The sequence below is a fragment of the Palaemon carinicauda genome, chromosome 3 (assembly GCF_036898095.1).
Source record: "Palaemon carinicauda isolate YSFRI2023 chromosome 3, ASM3689809v2, whole genome shotgun sequence".
Taxonomy (NCBI): Eukaryota; Metazoa; Arthropoda; class Malacostraca; order Decapoda; family Palaemonidae; genus Palaemon; species Palaemon carinicauda.
This window is the reverse complement of record NC_090727.1, coordinates 197,174,671-197,187,337: the sequence shown is the minus strand read 5'-3', so window position 1 is coordinate 197,187,337 and position 12,667 is coordinate 197,174,671. Positions and strand designations below refer to the sequence as shown.

General features: G+C 36.7%; 1 protein-coding gene across 1 annotated transcript in view; it reads left to right on the top strand.

Annotated features, from left to right (window-relative positions):
* sno (strawberry notch) overlaps positions 1-12,667 on the top strand; it is a 276,724-nt gene that overhangs the window by 240,026 nt on the left and 24,031 nt on the right. The window contains exon 13 of the mRNA XM_068368814.1: positions 12,441-12,575. Coding sequence (XP_068224915.1) covers positions 12,441-12,575 — 135 coding nt within the window. The remainder of the gene's footprint in view (positions 1-12,440; positions 12,576-12,667) is intronic.

Below are 12,667 nucleotides of genomic sequence, written 5' to 3'. Positions count from 1 at the left end.
TACAGTCAAATTTATGCTACGTAGTACTCATGACAACCGATAGAGACTCACAAAATACTTTGTATCGTTACTTAATATTTCGATAATGGGAATACTAATATTAATCGTTAGCCCATTGGAAGGAAATCACTGTGTTTCCTGGTCGCTTTCTGCCAGTGATATGACGTCACCAGACATAAAAAATGAACTCGACAGATATTAAAAACTTTTCTTAATGTAATTTTTACTGAAATTTGATACTGTATATTAACAAATAAAGAAAATAATAATTTACCAGGATAAATCAGTTTATTTTTATACACGAAAATAAATTATTTTCAAGGAAATATTCGTCCTATTCCGAATAGACTTGTGACGTCATCGCCCTGAAAAATGTGCTCAGTATAATCATATACTGCAGTTGTGTTTTTAACCCTTTTGCTACGAGGCCCTGCATTTCACTATTGGAGCTCAATAGGATATTTGTCATCATCGGATATACTCACTCATTTATCCTAAAAGAAGCTACATTTCCATGTTTATTTGTTTCATTGCTGATTACAGAATGATTTCTTCAAAAGTTTGCTTTCTTCTCCATTGTATTTCAATCTAAACAACCAAAAAATTTTCCATTTATTGATAAGTGATTATAGAATAATGTGAAAAAAAAAAAAAGGTTTTATGTAATTATCTCTAAATAATGGTAAACAATGTGATTTTATGTGTAGAAAAAACTTTAAATTCATTTAGGTGACTTATGTTATTTTGTTATGATTCCACAATAAGTAGCCGTCACAAGATATAAAACTACTCGTTAGTAATAGTGAACTTTACGTTTTACAAAACTGTAATGAAAATATCCATTTATTTCTTTTGACACAAGAAGTATTTTATTTAAAATCATAAGTTATAAATACGATAAACCAATACGAAACAACAAAAACTTTTGACAAAAATATATATATGTAGAGAGAGAGAGAGAGAGAGAGAATATAAATTTTGTTCATTAGAAATTAGATTTCTTTGTTCGTTTGTCATTCCACCTTGCAAGCAACTGCCACTAAGAACTAAATCATTCCTGTTTTGGCTATTTCACGAGGTTGGAATACAGTAGACTGCATGTAAGAACATGACGAATACTGCATAGAAATGGTAGAACGGCAATAAATGGAAATAATCACAATAGGCTAACTTTTACTCGTGAAAAAAATGAACACTACTAATTAGTATGAAATTTATAAAGCGTGAAGATGATATTTTGTGAAAATGATAGTTGAGATAAAAGAAATAAAATCAGAAAAAAGATGAATTTCAGTCTTCTGTCAACTGTTTCCTTTACGGAAAAGGTTAGTTTTCGTCTCATGGGTGGGACTTATACTATAAGGCAGGGAGTTTTTCTCTCTGATTTGAGTGACAACATAAAGAAAAAATAAAACAAACCTTACATAATCATGAATAAGACTGGAATTGCAAGTAATTTTGGTTGGTGATGAGGTTAGATGTGAATACATTAAAATAGACCCTAAATAATCATGAATAAGGACGAGAATATCAGGTATTTTGATTGGTGGTACGATGTCAGTCTCCCAATTTGGGGTGTCAAATAGGGTGGGGTGCAGTAATACTTAAGGTAGGGAATGTGGGTATTGGCTATAAAACAATATTATTTTGTAGAAAGGATAAATCTCATTCTGTCAACTAATTCTTTTATTAGTGTCTCTCTCTCTCTCTCTCTCTCTCTCTCTCTCATATATATATATATATATCCATCCTTATACCAAAGGCACTTCTCCCAATTTTGGGGGGTAGCCGACATCAACAAAGAAACAAAACAAAAACAAAACAAAAACAAAAAAGGGGACCTCTACTCTCTACATTCCTCCAGCCTAACCAGGGACTCAGCCGAGTTCAGCTGGTTACTGCTAGGGTGCCACAGCCCACCCTCCCACATTTTCCACCCACAGATGAAGCTTCATACTGCTGAATCCCCTACTGCTGCTACCCTCCGCGGTCATCTAAGGCACCGGAGGAAGCAGCAGGGCCTACCGGAACTGCGTCACAATCGCTCGCCATTCATTCCTATTTCTAGCACGCTCTCTTGCCTCTCTCACATCTATCCTCCTATCACCCAGAGCTTTCTTCACACCATCCATCCACCTAAACCTTGCCTTCCTCTTGTACTTCTCCCATCAACTCTTGCATTCATCACCTTCTTTAGCAGACAGCCATTTTCCATTCTCTCAACATGGCCAAACCACCTCAACTCATTCATATCCCCTCTAGCCGCTAACTCATTTCTTACACCTGTTCTCACCCTCACCACTTCGTTCCTAACCCTATCTACTCGAGATACACCAGCCATACTCCTCAGACACTTCATCTCAAACACATTCAATTTCTGTCTCTCCATCACTTTCATCCCCCACAACTCCGATCCATACATCACAGTTGGTACAATCACTTTCTCATATAGAACTCTCTTTACATTCATGCCCAACCCTCTATTTTTTACTACTCCCTTAACTGCCCCCAACACCTTGCAACCTTCATTCACTCTCTGATGTACATCTGCTTCCACTCCACCATTTGCTGCAACAACAGACCCCAAGTACTTAAACTGATCCACCTCCTCAAGTAACTCTCCATTCAACATGACATTCAACCTTGCACAACCTTCCCTTTTCGTACATCTCACAACCTTACTCTTACCCACATTAACTCTCAACTTCTTCTCTCACACACCCTTCCAAATTCTGTCACTAGTTGGTCAAGCTTCTTTTCTGTGTCTGCTACCAGTACAGTATCATCTGCAAACAACAACTGATTTACCTCCCATTCATGATCATTCTCGCCTACCTGTTTTAATCCTCGTCCAAGCACTCAAGCATTCACCTCTCTCACCACTCCATCAACATACAAGTTAAACAACCACGGCGACATCACACATCCCTGTCTCAGCCCCACTCTCACCGGAAACCAATCGCTCACTTCATTTCCTATTCTAACACATGCTTTACTACCTTTGTAGAAACTTTTCACTGCTTGCAACAACCTTCCACCAACTCCATATAACCTCATCACATTCCACATTGTTTCCCTATCAACTCTATTATATGCTTTCTCCAGATCCATAAACGCAACATACACCTCCTTACCTTTTGCTAAATATTTCTCGCATATCTGCTTTACTGTAAAAATGTGATTCATACAACCCCTACCTCTTCTAAAACCACCCTGTACTTCCAAGATTGCATTCTCTGTTTTATCCTTAATCCTATTATTCAGTACTCTACCATACACTTTTCCAACTACACTAAACAAACTAATACCTCTTGAATTACAACACTCATGCACGTCTCCCTTACCCTTATATAGTGGTACAATACATGCACAGACCCAATCTACTGGTACCATCGACAACACAAAACACATATTAAACAATCTCACCAACCATTCAAGTACAGTCACACCCCCTTCCTTCAACATCTCAGCTTTCACACCATCCATACCAGGTATTTTTTTACCTCAGTAAATGGATATACAGTAATGCCTCAAGATACAAAATTAATTGGTTTTTTAGTGGCTTTCCTGTCTAGATTTTTTTTTTGTATGATGAGACGTTTAACATGTTAATCGCCTAATTTGTTCCAAGCCCTAAAAAATTTCTCCCCTCTCTCTCTCTCTCTCTCTCTCACTCTCTCTCTCCTCTCTCTCTCTCTCTCTCATTTTTTTTCATAATTCATTTTGTAAAATATAGCTGTGTTTATTTTACCAGAGTAAATGGGTATACAGTAATGCCTCAAGATGGGAAATTGCTTGGTTCCGGATTGACTTTCCTGTTGAGATTTTTTCGTATGATGAGTCACATTTTACATGTAAGTTGCCTAATTGGTTCCAACATGTTTAACATGTAAATTGCTTAATTTCTTCCAAGCTCTACAAAAACATCAGATTAAATTTTATTTTCAGGCTTAACTGTACTAATCACAATGAAATACAACCACTTGGATCATTCAATAATTTGATCGTTAATACGTGTAAATTAAATGTATAATTAGAACGGACAGTACGGTATTGCAATAACTAATGGAAAATATAGTAACAAAAATGTGGAACCTTGCCTTTGGAGTGAGGCGATGTTCGAAAGCTAAGGGCCAGGTGGCAGAGGAGGAGAAACGGCAAAAAACATTAACAAGTGGCAGAAAAAAAATGAACACTCAACTCTACGAAATACATTAACAAATGGCAGAAAACATTACCACTTAACTTTGTGAAACATTAAAAAAAAAATGGTAGAAAACGTGAACACTTAACATTACGATATACATTAACAAAAGGTAGGTTAACACTTAATTTTTATGAAAAACTAGAAATAAAATTATCTTTTTTTTTTTTTTTTTTTTTTTTTTTTTTTTTTTTTTTTACATTATATTTTTAAATTTGATAATTTTCTTCATCACTTCTTCTTCGGTTTTTAAAGCTTCCTCTTGGCCGCCTAGTATCGAAGGTCTTTAATAAATAACTACCCAGGGAAGCTTGTTTCTGCCTGCTTTTTTAAATTTTCCTGAAATGACTGGCAAATCTCATTTATGTACAGTAAACTCCCCATTAATACGAGGGTTGTGTTCCTGGAGAGTTTTGGTTAATGGTACATAATCTCGCCATAAGAGATAATGGTAATAGGGGTAGTTACGTTCCTGGACATTGGGAAAGGCTGACTATTTTGGGATTTGTTGCTACGAAACTTGAACAACATATTGTTGGTATACAGGTAATGCCCGACTTGCGACCTATGCGACTTATGATGATTCGACTTTACGACATTTTTTGTTTGCTGGTTAATGCCGTCACAAGTCTATCAGAAATGGTACGCTAAGAGGACGAATATTTTCGTTGGAAATATATTTTCTTGCATAGAAATAAACTAATTTATATCAGAAAATTAATATGTTCTTTTATTGATAATATACAGTATCCATTTTTAGTAAAAAATACATTAGGAAAGGTTTTAATTTCTGTCGAGTCCATATTATATGTCTGGTGACGCCATATCACCGGCGGAAAGCGACCGGGCAATACAGTGATTTCCTTTCAATAGGCTAAAGATTAATATTAGTATTCCCATTATCGAACTATCAAGTAATGATACAAAGTATTATGTGGATCTGTATCGGTTGTCATGAGTACTACGTAGCGTAACTTTGAATCTACGCTAGTTTTATTTAGACAAATCTCTATTCATAGATCGATATTTACCTAAAGAAAGTACACCAATAGGGCAGATTATTTTCTTAAAAACAATATATTTCTTTTTACATAATGAAAATAAAATACTTTTCGTTGGTAAGTTAGTATTTTTTTTCATCTCTTGCATGGAAAAAAAAATTTATTTACATATTTTGCAAGTCATTCTTTGTAGAGTATGTCACGTGTCGTGTGACGTCAAATTTCTGGCGGAAGCGCGCTGGCTAACCGAAGGATTTCCTTTCAACGTGTTACCGAGTAATGTTGTTATAGTATTCCCATCATCGAAACAATGAGTAGCGATATCAAGTGTTTCAGTGGTCTGTATTAGGAGTTATGAGAATAGTACAACTTAACGTAAATTAAAAAAAAAAAAGTCTGATGACGTCATATTTCTGGTGGAAGGCGAGTGGCAAATCAAATGATTTCGTTCAGATACGTTACCATTCCCCATAATCGAAACATTGAGTAATAATACAAAAAAATTCTAATAATGTCCAAAGAAATATGAAGATTTAATAGTGAATTAAAAATAGAGAGAGAGAGAGAGGTGCGTATTCCTTTTAAAACTAATAATGAGGCCTATAAACGAACTGTATGGAAAATGTGATAACCTATAACATATTTGAAGAGATTTCGAATGTCAAGAAAATTATATAAATCATTGTTCTTCTTACTATGTGCCCTTTATCATGATATGGCAGCGTGACCTTGAGATCAGCTGATGCCAACTGAAAGTAGATCAAAAGTAATTGTTGATTATTGAAATGCTCAAGAAATTGAAAATAAAATAAGAACGAGTTTTAATGAACGACAATTAAAAACAATAATGTCTAATGAATTATGGAGGATTAATATTGAACTAAAATTGAATACTGTAAGAAGCGTTAGAAATACTACCCGTATGCGATTGCGAGAGCAAGTGCACACACACACGCACAGAGAAAGAACTATAATGATTTCGCATGATACCTAATAATGAGGTGAACTGTATGGAAACTGATTTCCTGTAACATATTGGCGCTGATGTAATATTCATCATGAAGATATTTTTAATAAGATAAGAAATTAAGATAAAAGAAAAAAATTGCCATTCGTATGTACGCCATATTCTGATACGGTAGGTAGCGCCACTTTCATATCAGCTGATCATAACCAAAGTTAAACAAAATTTTAAGTAATTCTTGACTGGTAAAATGCTTCCAAAATTGAGAAATGCAATACAAAAAGGCATTAATAGAGCATGTGATATTCTATGAAACGTGAAAATGCAGTAATAATAATCAATAAAGACAATATTGATAAAATATGATCGAGATGATCGCCGAATCCATAACGCATCATAATAACTCTGCGGAAACTTCACTTTTTTAGTTCGACATATGACGAAATCGACTCTGGCCCAATCTCTGTCGTAAGTCGGCGACTACCTGTATTTGATGGTCACAGAAACAATAAAAACACATTCTTACTCTATTTGTATTTGTTTTATTGTAAATTGAGTTATTACTCACGTACATTCACAGTATGATGCATCACTCGTCAGTCAACACTGTCGGCTGTCACCTGCCTCGCTCCCGTCCCCATTGGCCATCCTCAACCTCCTTGCTGTCGTGAGTTCCTCATGGTACTCTTCGAGAAGCTCATTAATGTCGTCCTCATTAACTTCCAGGCCCATGGATCTCCTGAGTGTAGCGATCTTGGCAACCTCATGTTGCGCAACAAGTTCAAGATCATCAGCATTTTTGGCATCGGCTTCAATTAGGCTTACGTGGAAGAACTCGAAGTCTCGAGGGAGATGACATCAGGTCGTAGCTTCTTCTACGAAGAGTACAAGGGGCATTTTGAAACCTGCCAAGCTAATTCGATGAGTCTTAGGTATAACACAACATAAAAATTCTCCTTCCAAAATTCACACATTGTGAGGTTTGTGCTGTTGGTGATAGATGTTTTGGATAGAGCATCTTGAAATTGGAAATTACTTGCTGGTCTATGGGCTGGAGGAGAGGGGTGGTGTTCATCGAAGATAAAGAACCTTGATGAATGAATAATCCACGAGGCCTGGAGGGTGAGCAGGGGCATTGTCCAACACCAGCAGGCATTTCTGAGGGAGGCGCTTCTCTTCCAAATATTTTAATACAGTCGGGACGAAACAAATATTTCCCTCTTGATGAACAAGAATTGTTAACCAGGCTTTTGGATTAGTCCTCTAAACTTCTCCTTATGCACTTTGTGGGCCTTGAGGGCTCGAGGAGTCTCCGAGTGATACACCAGCCAGGGCTTCACCTTGCAATCCCCTCTGGCGTATGCACAGAATGCAAGGGGAAGCCTGTCCTCTGTAGGCTTATGCCCAGATAGCTTCTTCTCTAACGCTATGATGTACGTTCAACAAGGCATTTTCTTCCATAAAAGCCCAGTTTCATCACAGTTGAAGACACTGTGGATTGTAGCCCTCCTTGATTGTCAACTCGTCAAACATCTTAGCAAAGGCTGCGGCCGCTTTCGTTTCTGAGCTGGTAGCCTCCCCATGCCGCACCACCTAATGAATCCCAAACCATTTCATGAATTTTTCAAACCAGCCCCATGAAGCCTTGAACACTGGGGTGACTGCTTCGATGTCTCTTCTGCATCATCTTTGGCCTGAGCACGCATGAGATCACTGAAAATGGCGCTGGTATTGTGTCAAATTGTCTCGGTAATCGTGTCTCCATGGACACAGCTCCTCTTAGTGGAGAAACAGTCACGCCCTTAGAAGGTATTGCTGCCTTGACGATTTCCTTCTGTTTAAAGATGGTGCCTTATCATCTATTGATTTCAGCCATGCTCCTTGGTGATCACATTTAACCGCATGTCAGCCTCATACTTCTTGATTATCTCAAGCTTCGTCTCCATAGAAATCATCCTCTTCTTTCTCTGCATACCAGCAACATTTTATTTTACCCCTTCACTACGAGTAAGCACATCTAGTATATACTTTACAAGATTTGTCGCCATCGGAGACACTTGCACACGTACTCTGTGATAACTACTCTTCCATGTTTTACTGCTATTACAGAGTAAATTTTTCAAGTTTTCTTCATTTTCTATTGTATTTTGCTAAACAACCAAAATATTTTTTCCATTTATGTTTAAGTGATTATAGAATATTTTTTCAGGGATTTTTTTTTTCAGCATTTTCTCTAAATAATGGTAAAGGACTGTGATTTTGTGTGTAAAATTAAAGTTGATGTTCATAGAAGTGACTTTTTTCCATATCAATTCCACGATAAATAGCCAACAAGATATAAAACTTCTCATCAGTAATAATAGATTTTATATTATACAGAAATGTAATGAAAATATCCGTTTGTTTCCTTTGAGACAAGAAGTATTCCCTAATATATTATTTAAAAGGTATATGATAAACAACCAAAAATTGATTACCAAAGAAACATATTTCTGCTCCCGAGAGAGAGAGAGAGAGAGAGAGAGAGAGAGACGTAATATAAATTTAGTTCACTAGACATAGTTTTGTTCGTTCGTTCTGTCATTTCACCTGTGATTGTTATTATGAACTGAATAAATCTTTTTCTTTGGTATTTTACAGGCTTGAGTAGCCTATAGAGACTGCTCATGTAAGAACATGACAAATATTTGTCGTCGTCCAAGTTGCCCAGAATATTCATCTGAGCGGATCTTTTTGATACTGTGTAGAATTTTGATAAATGGAAATGATGACAGTAGGGAAAACAATGAACAATGCTAATATGAAATATAGAAGACATGAAGATTATGATATTTTGTAAAATTTTAGTTGAGAAAAAAGGAATAGAATAAGAAAAAGGTAAATCTCGTCATGTGTCAGTATCTTGCCTTGATGGTAAGACGTTTTTGTCATAGGGGGAGAACAGATGGTATTTGAAGAGCTACACTAAAATAACCTTACAAACTTACTAATAAGGACTAGAATCACAAGTATTTTGATTGGTGAAAGATGAGATGTGAGGATCCCTAAATCTCTAACCTGGAGGTGTCTGTGGGGGTTTGAGTAATGCTTTAGGTAGGGAATGTCGTCATTGTCTAAAGAGTGTGGTGTGATATTTTACATAGTAATAAAAAGACTAAAGTAATTTATGTTAGTAATAAAAAGACTAAAGTAATTCTTGCACAACAGAAATAAAGGCTAAAATCCTTATGACGTTGGTTGGCTGAAGAAAGTAGGAGGGCCTGATATCAGACAGGAGGAGATTTTTTAGTGGAATTTCCCATGTGAATTGTAAGATATATGAGCTATGAGAAATTTTAAAGTAATTTTAAGATCCATGTGGTTTATATTTGTAAATATAACGTAGCGAAGGGGTTAAAGCCTTTGCTATGATAAAATAACTTATATTTCATCTTAGGCATAGTAGCCTTTGCTATGATGAAATAACTTGTATTTCATCTTAGGCATAGTAGCCTTTGCTATGATAAAATAACTTGTATTTCATCTTAGGCTGTGGTATTGGTTACCACAATCTTGGAATCTCTTAGAGACACTTACCAGTGGAACATGTATTGAGAGAGTGTCAGGGATGATGGGAAAAGTAATGACAAAATTCTTATTAGGAAAAGGCAAAACAGTATTGATGAAATCAAATAAGAAATATAAATGAAGTAAGAAGAGTAAGAATTTTATAACTTACAAGGTGATTTAGCCACTAAAAATGAAGGAAATGATTGGTTAATTTTCATGTGTTGAGGTAGTAGGTAGTAGGTTGGTCAGGGCACCAGCCAGCTGTTGAAATACTACTGCTAGAAAGTTATTGGATCCTTTGACTAGCTATACAGTACTATATTGGATCCCCCTCTGTCTGGTTATGGATCATTTTGTCTTTGCCTACACATACACCAAATAGTCTGGCCTATTCTTTCCATATTCTCCTCTTTCCGCAAACACCTGACAACACTAAGATGATGACAATTCTTCTTTGCTCCAGGAATTAACTTCTGTACTGTAATTTATAGGTAGTAGGTTGGCCAGGGCACCAGCCGCCCGTTGAGATACTACTGCTAGAGAGTTAGGGGGTCCTTTGACTGGCCAGACAGTACCATATTGGATCCTTCTCTCTGGTTACGGTTCTTTCCCTTTGCCTACACAGACACCGAATAGTCTGGCCTATTCTTTACAGATTCTCCTCTGTCCTCATACACCTGACAACACTGAGATTACGAAACAATTCTTCTTCACCTAAGGGGTTAACTACGGCAATGTAATTGTTCAGTGGCTACTTTCCTCTTGGTAAGGGTAGAAGAGACTCTTTAGCTATGGTAAGCTGCTCTTCTAGGAGAAGGACACTCCAAAATCAAACCATTGTTCTCTAGTCTTGGGTAGTGCTATAGCCTCTGTACCATGGCCTTCCACTGTCTTGGGTTAGAGTTCTCTTGCTTGAGGGTACACTCAGGCACACTATTGTATCTAGTTTCTCTTTCTCTTGTTTTGTTGAAGTTTTTATTGTTTATATAGGAAATATTTATTTAAATGTTGTTACTATTCTTAAAATATTTTATTTTTCCTTGTTTCCTTTCCTCACTGAGCTATTTTCCCTGTTGGGGCCCCTGGGCTTATAGCATCCTGCTTTTCCAACTAGGGTTGTAGCTTAGCATTTAATAATAATAATAATAATAATTGTTTGGTGGCTACATTCCTCGTGGTAAGGGTAGAAGAGACTCTTGAGCTATGGTAAGCAGCTCTTCTATTTGAAGGACACTAAAATCGAACCATTATTCTCGGGTCTTGGGTAGTGCCATAGATCACGAGTGAATATTATTTATTTTTATGGCAGAATCACTATGTAGTTTTCAATTCCCCATAGTTTCAGGTTCCGAGTTAGTAGGTAGGCTAACAATTATCCAGATATTGTACTGGAACTATGTTATGGCGTTCAAGCACTTACCCATGCTACTGCATTTGGGTTTCCAAAGGAGACACAAGATGCCGAGCTTAAGACGACTTTTTCAGACAAGTACAGGGCACTTACAAATACTGATGGGGCCAGTATCATGTTGAAATACACTATAATTACTTAAAATACGCAATGACTGCAAATAAGGTTGAACACTTTACAAGAGTGACACTTGGAGTTTCTTCCGTGAGTTTGTAACTCCAACTGACGTCCTAACTTGCGGCTCGAACTTCTAACGTATTTTTGTTTATATTTTACAAGTGTTTCATTTAAAAAATCACTCATTCCAAATCAATTCCAAGAAATTGAATTGCAAAAAATAAACAATTAAAGATAAAATAAAAAAAAAAATTCCCCTTTTTAACATTTTCATAATTTTATTTGAAATTTTAACAAACTATGAAATCTCTGCTGCCTCCATACTATGGCCTTCACAGATTTGGATTAGTTCTCTTGCTTCGGAGTACACTTGGGCATTCTTTTCTGACTTGTTTCTCTCTTTTTTTTTTTTTTTTTTTTTTTTTTTTTTTTTTTTAAGTTTTCATAGTTTATTGTTCTCTTGTAGTTTATTTCCTTTCCTCACTGGGCTATTTGTTTCCGTTGGAGCCATTGTGCTTATGGCATTTTGCTCTCTAACTAGGGTTATAGCCTAGCTAGTAATAATAATACTAACAATAATCATTAGAGAACGAGTTAGGAGCTAGAGTGGATATGAATGTGTTGAGGTGGAGAGAATGGAAAATGGCTGTCTGCTAAAGAAAATGGTGAATGCAAGAGTTGATGGGAGAAGTACAAGAAGGCCAAAGTTTGGGTGGATGGATGGAGTGAAGAAAGCTCTGGGTGATAGGAGGATAAATGTGAGAGAGGCAAGAGAGTGTCCTAGAAATAGGAATGAATGGCGAGCAATTGTGACGCAGTTCCGGTAGGCCCTGCTGCTTCCTCCGGTGCCTTAGATGACGGCGGAGGTAGCAGCAATAGGGGATTCAGCATTGTGAAGCTTCATCTGTGATGGATAACGGGGGAGGGTGGGCTGTGGCACCCTAGCAGTACCAGCTGAACTTGGTTGAGTCCCTTATCAGACTAGGAGGAACGTAGAGAGTAGAGGTCCCCTTTTTCTTTTGTTTCATTTGTTTGATGTCGGCTACCCCCCAAAATTGAGGGAAGTGCCTTGGTATATGTATGTAAAAATGATAATTCCTTTGTGTATGGTGTATCTTTTTGAATTCATGGTAATGTTTCATTTTCAGATGGTTTAGCATGTTATTTACTTTTTCTTGTTTTTCATATCACCAGTGGGTGTCAGCGAGACAGAAGTTTCAGGAAGCGTCGGAACTTATCAATGCTGAGAAAGGCATGAAGAAATCTATGTGGGGACAGTTTTGGTCTTCACATCAACGGTTTTTCAAGTATTTATGTATAGCATCAAAGGTGAGAGGAATTTGTATTTGTTTTAAGTTGAACATAATCGGACATTATTGAGGAAGAAGGTACTAATTATTAGTTGAAAAAATGACAAAAAC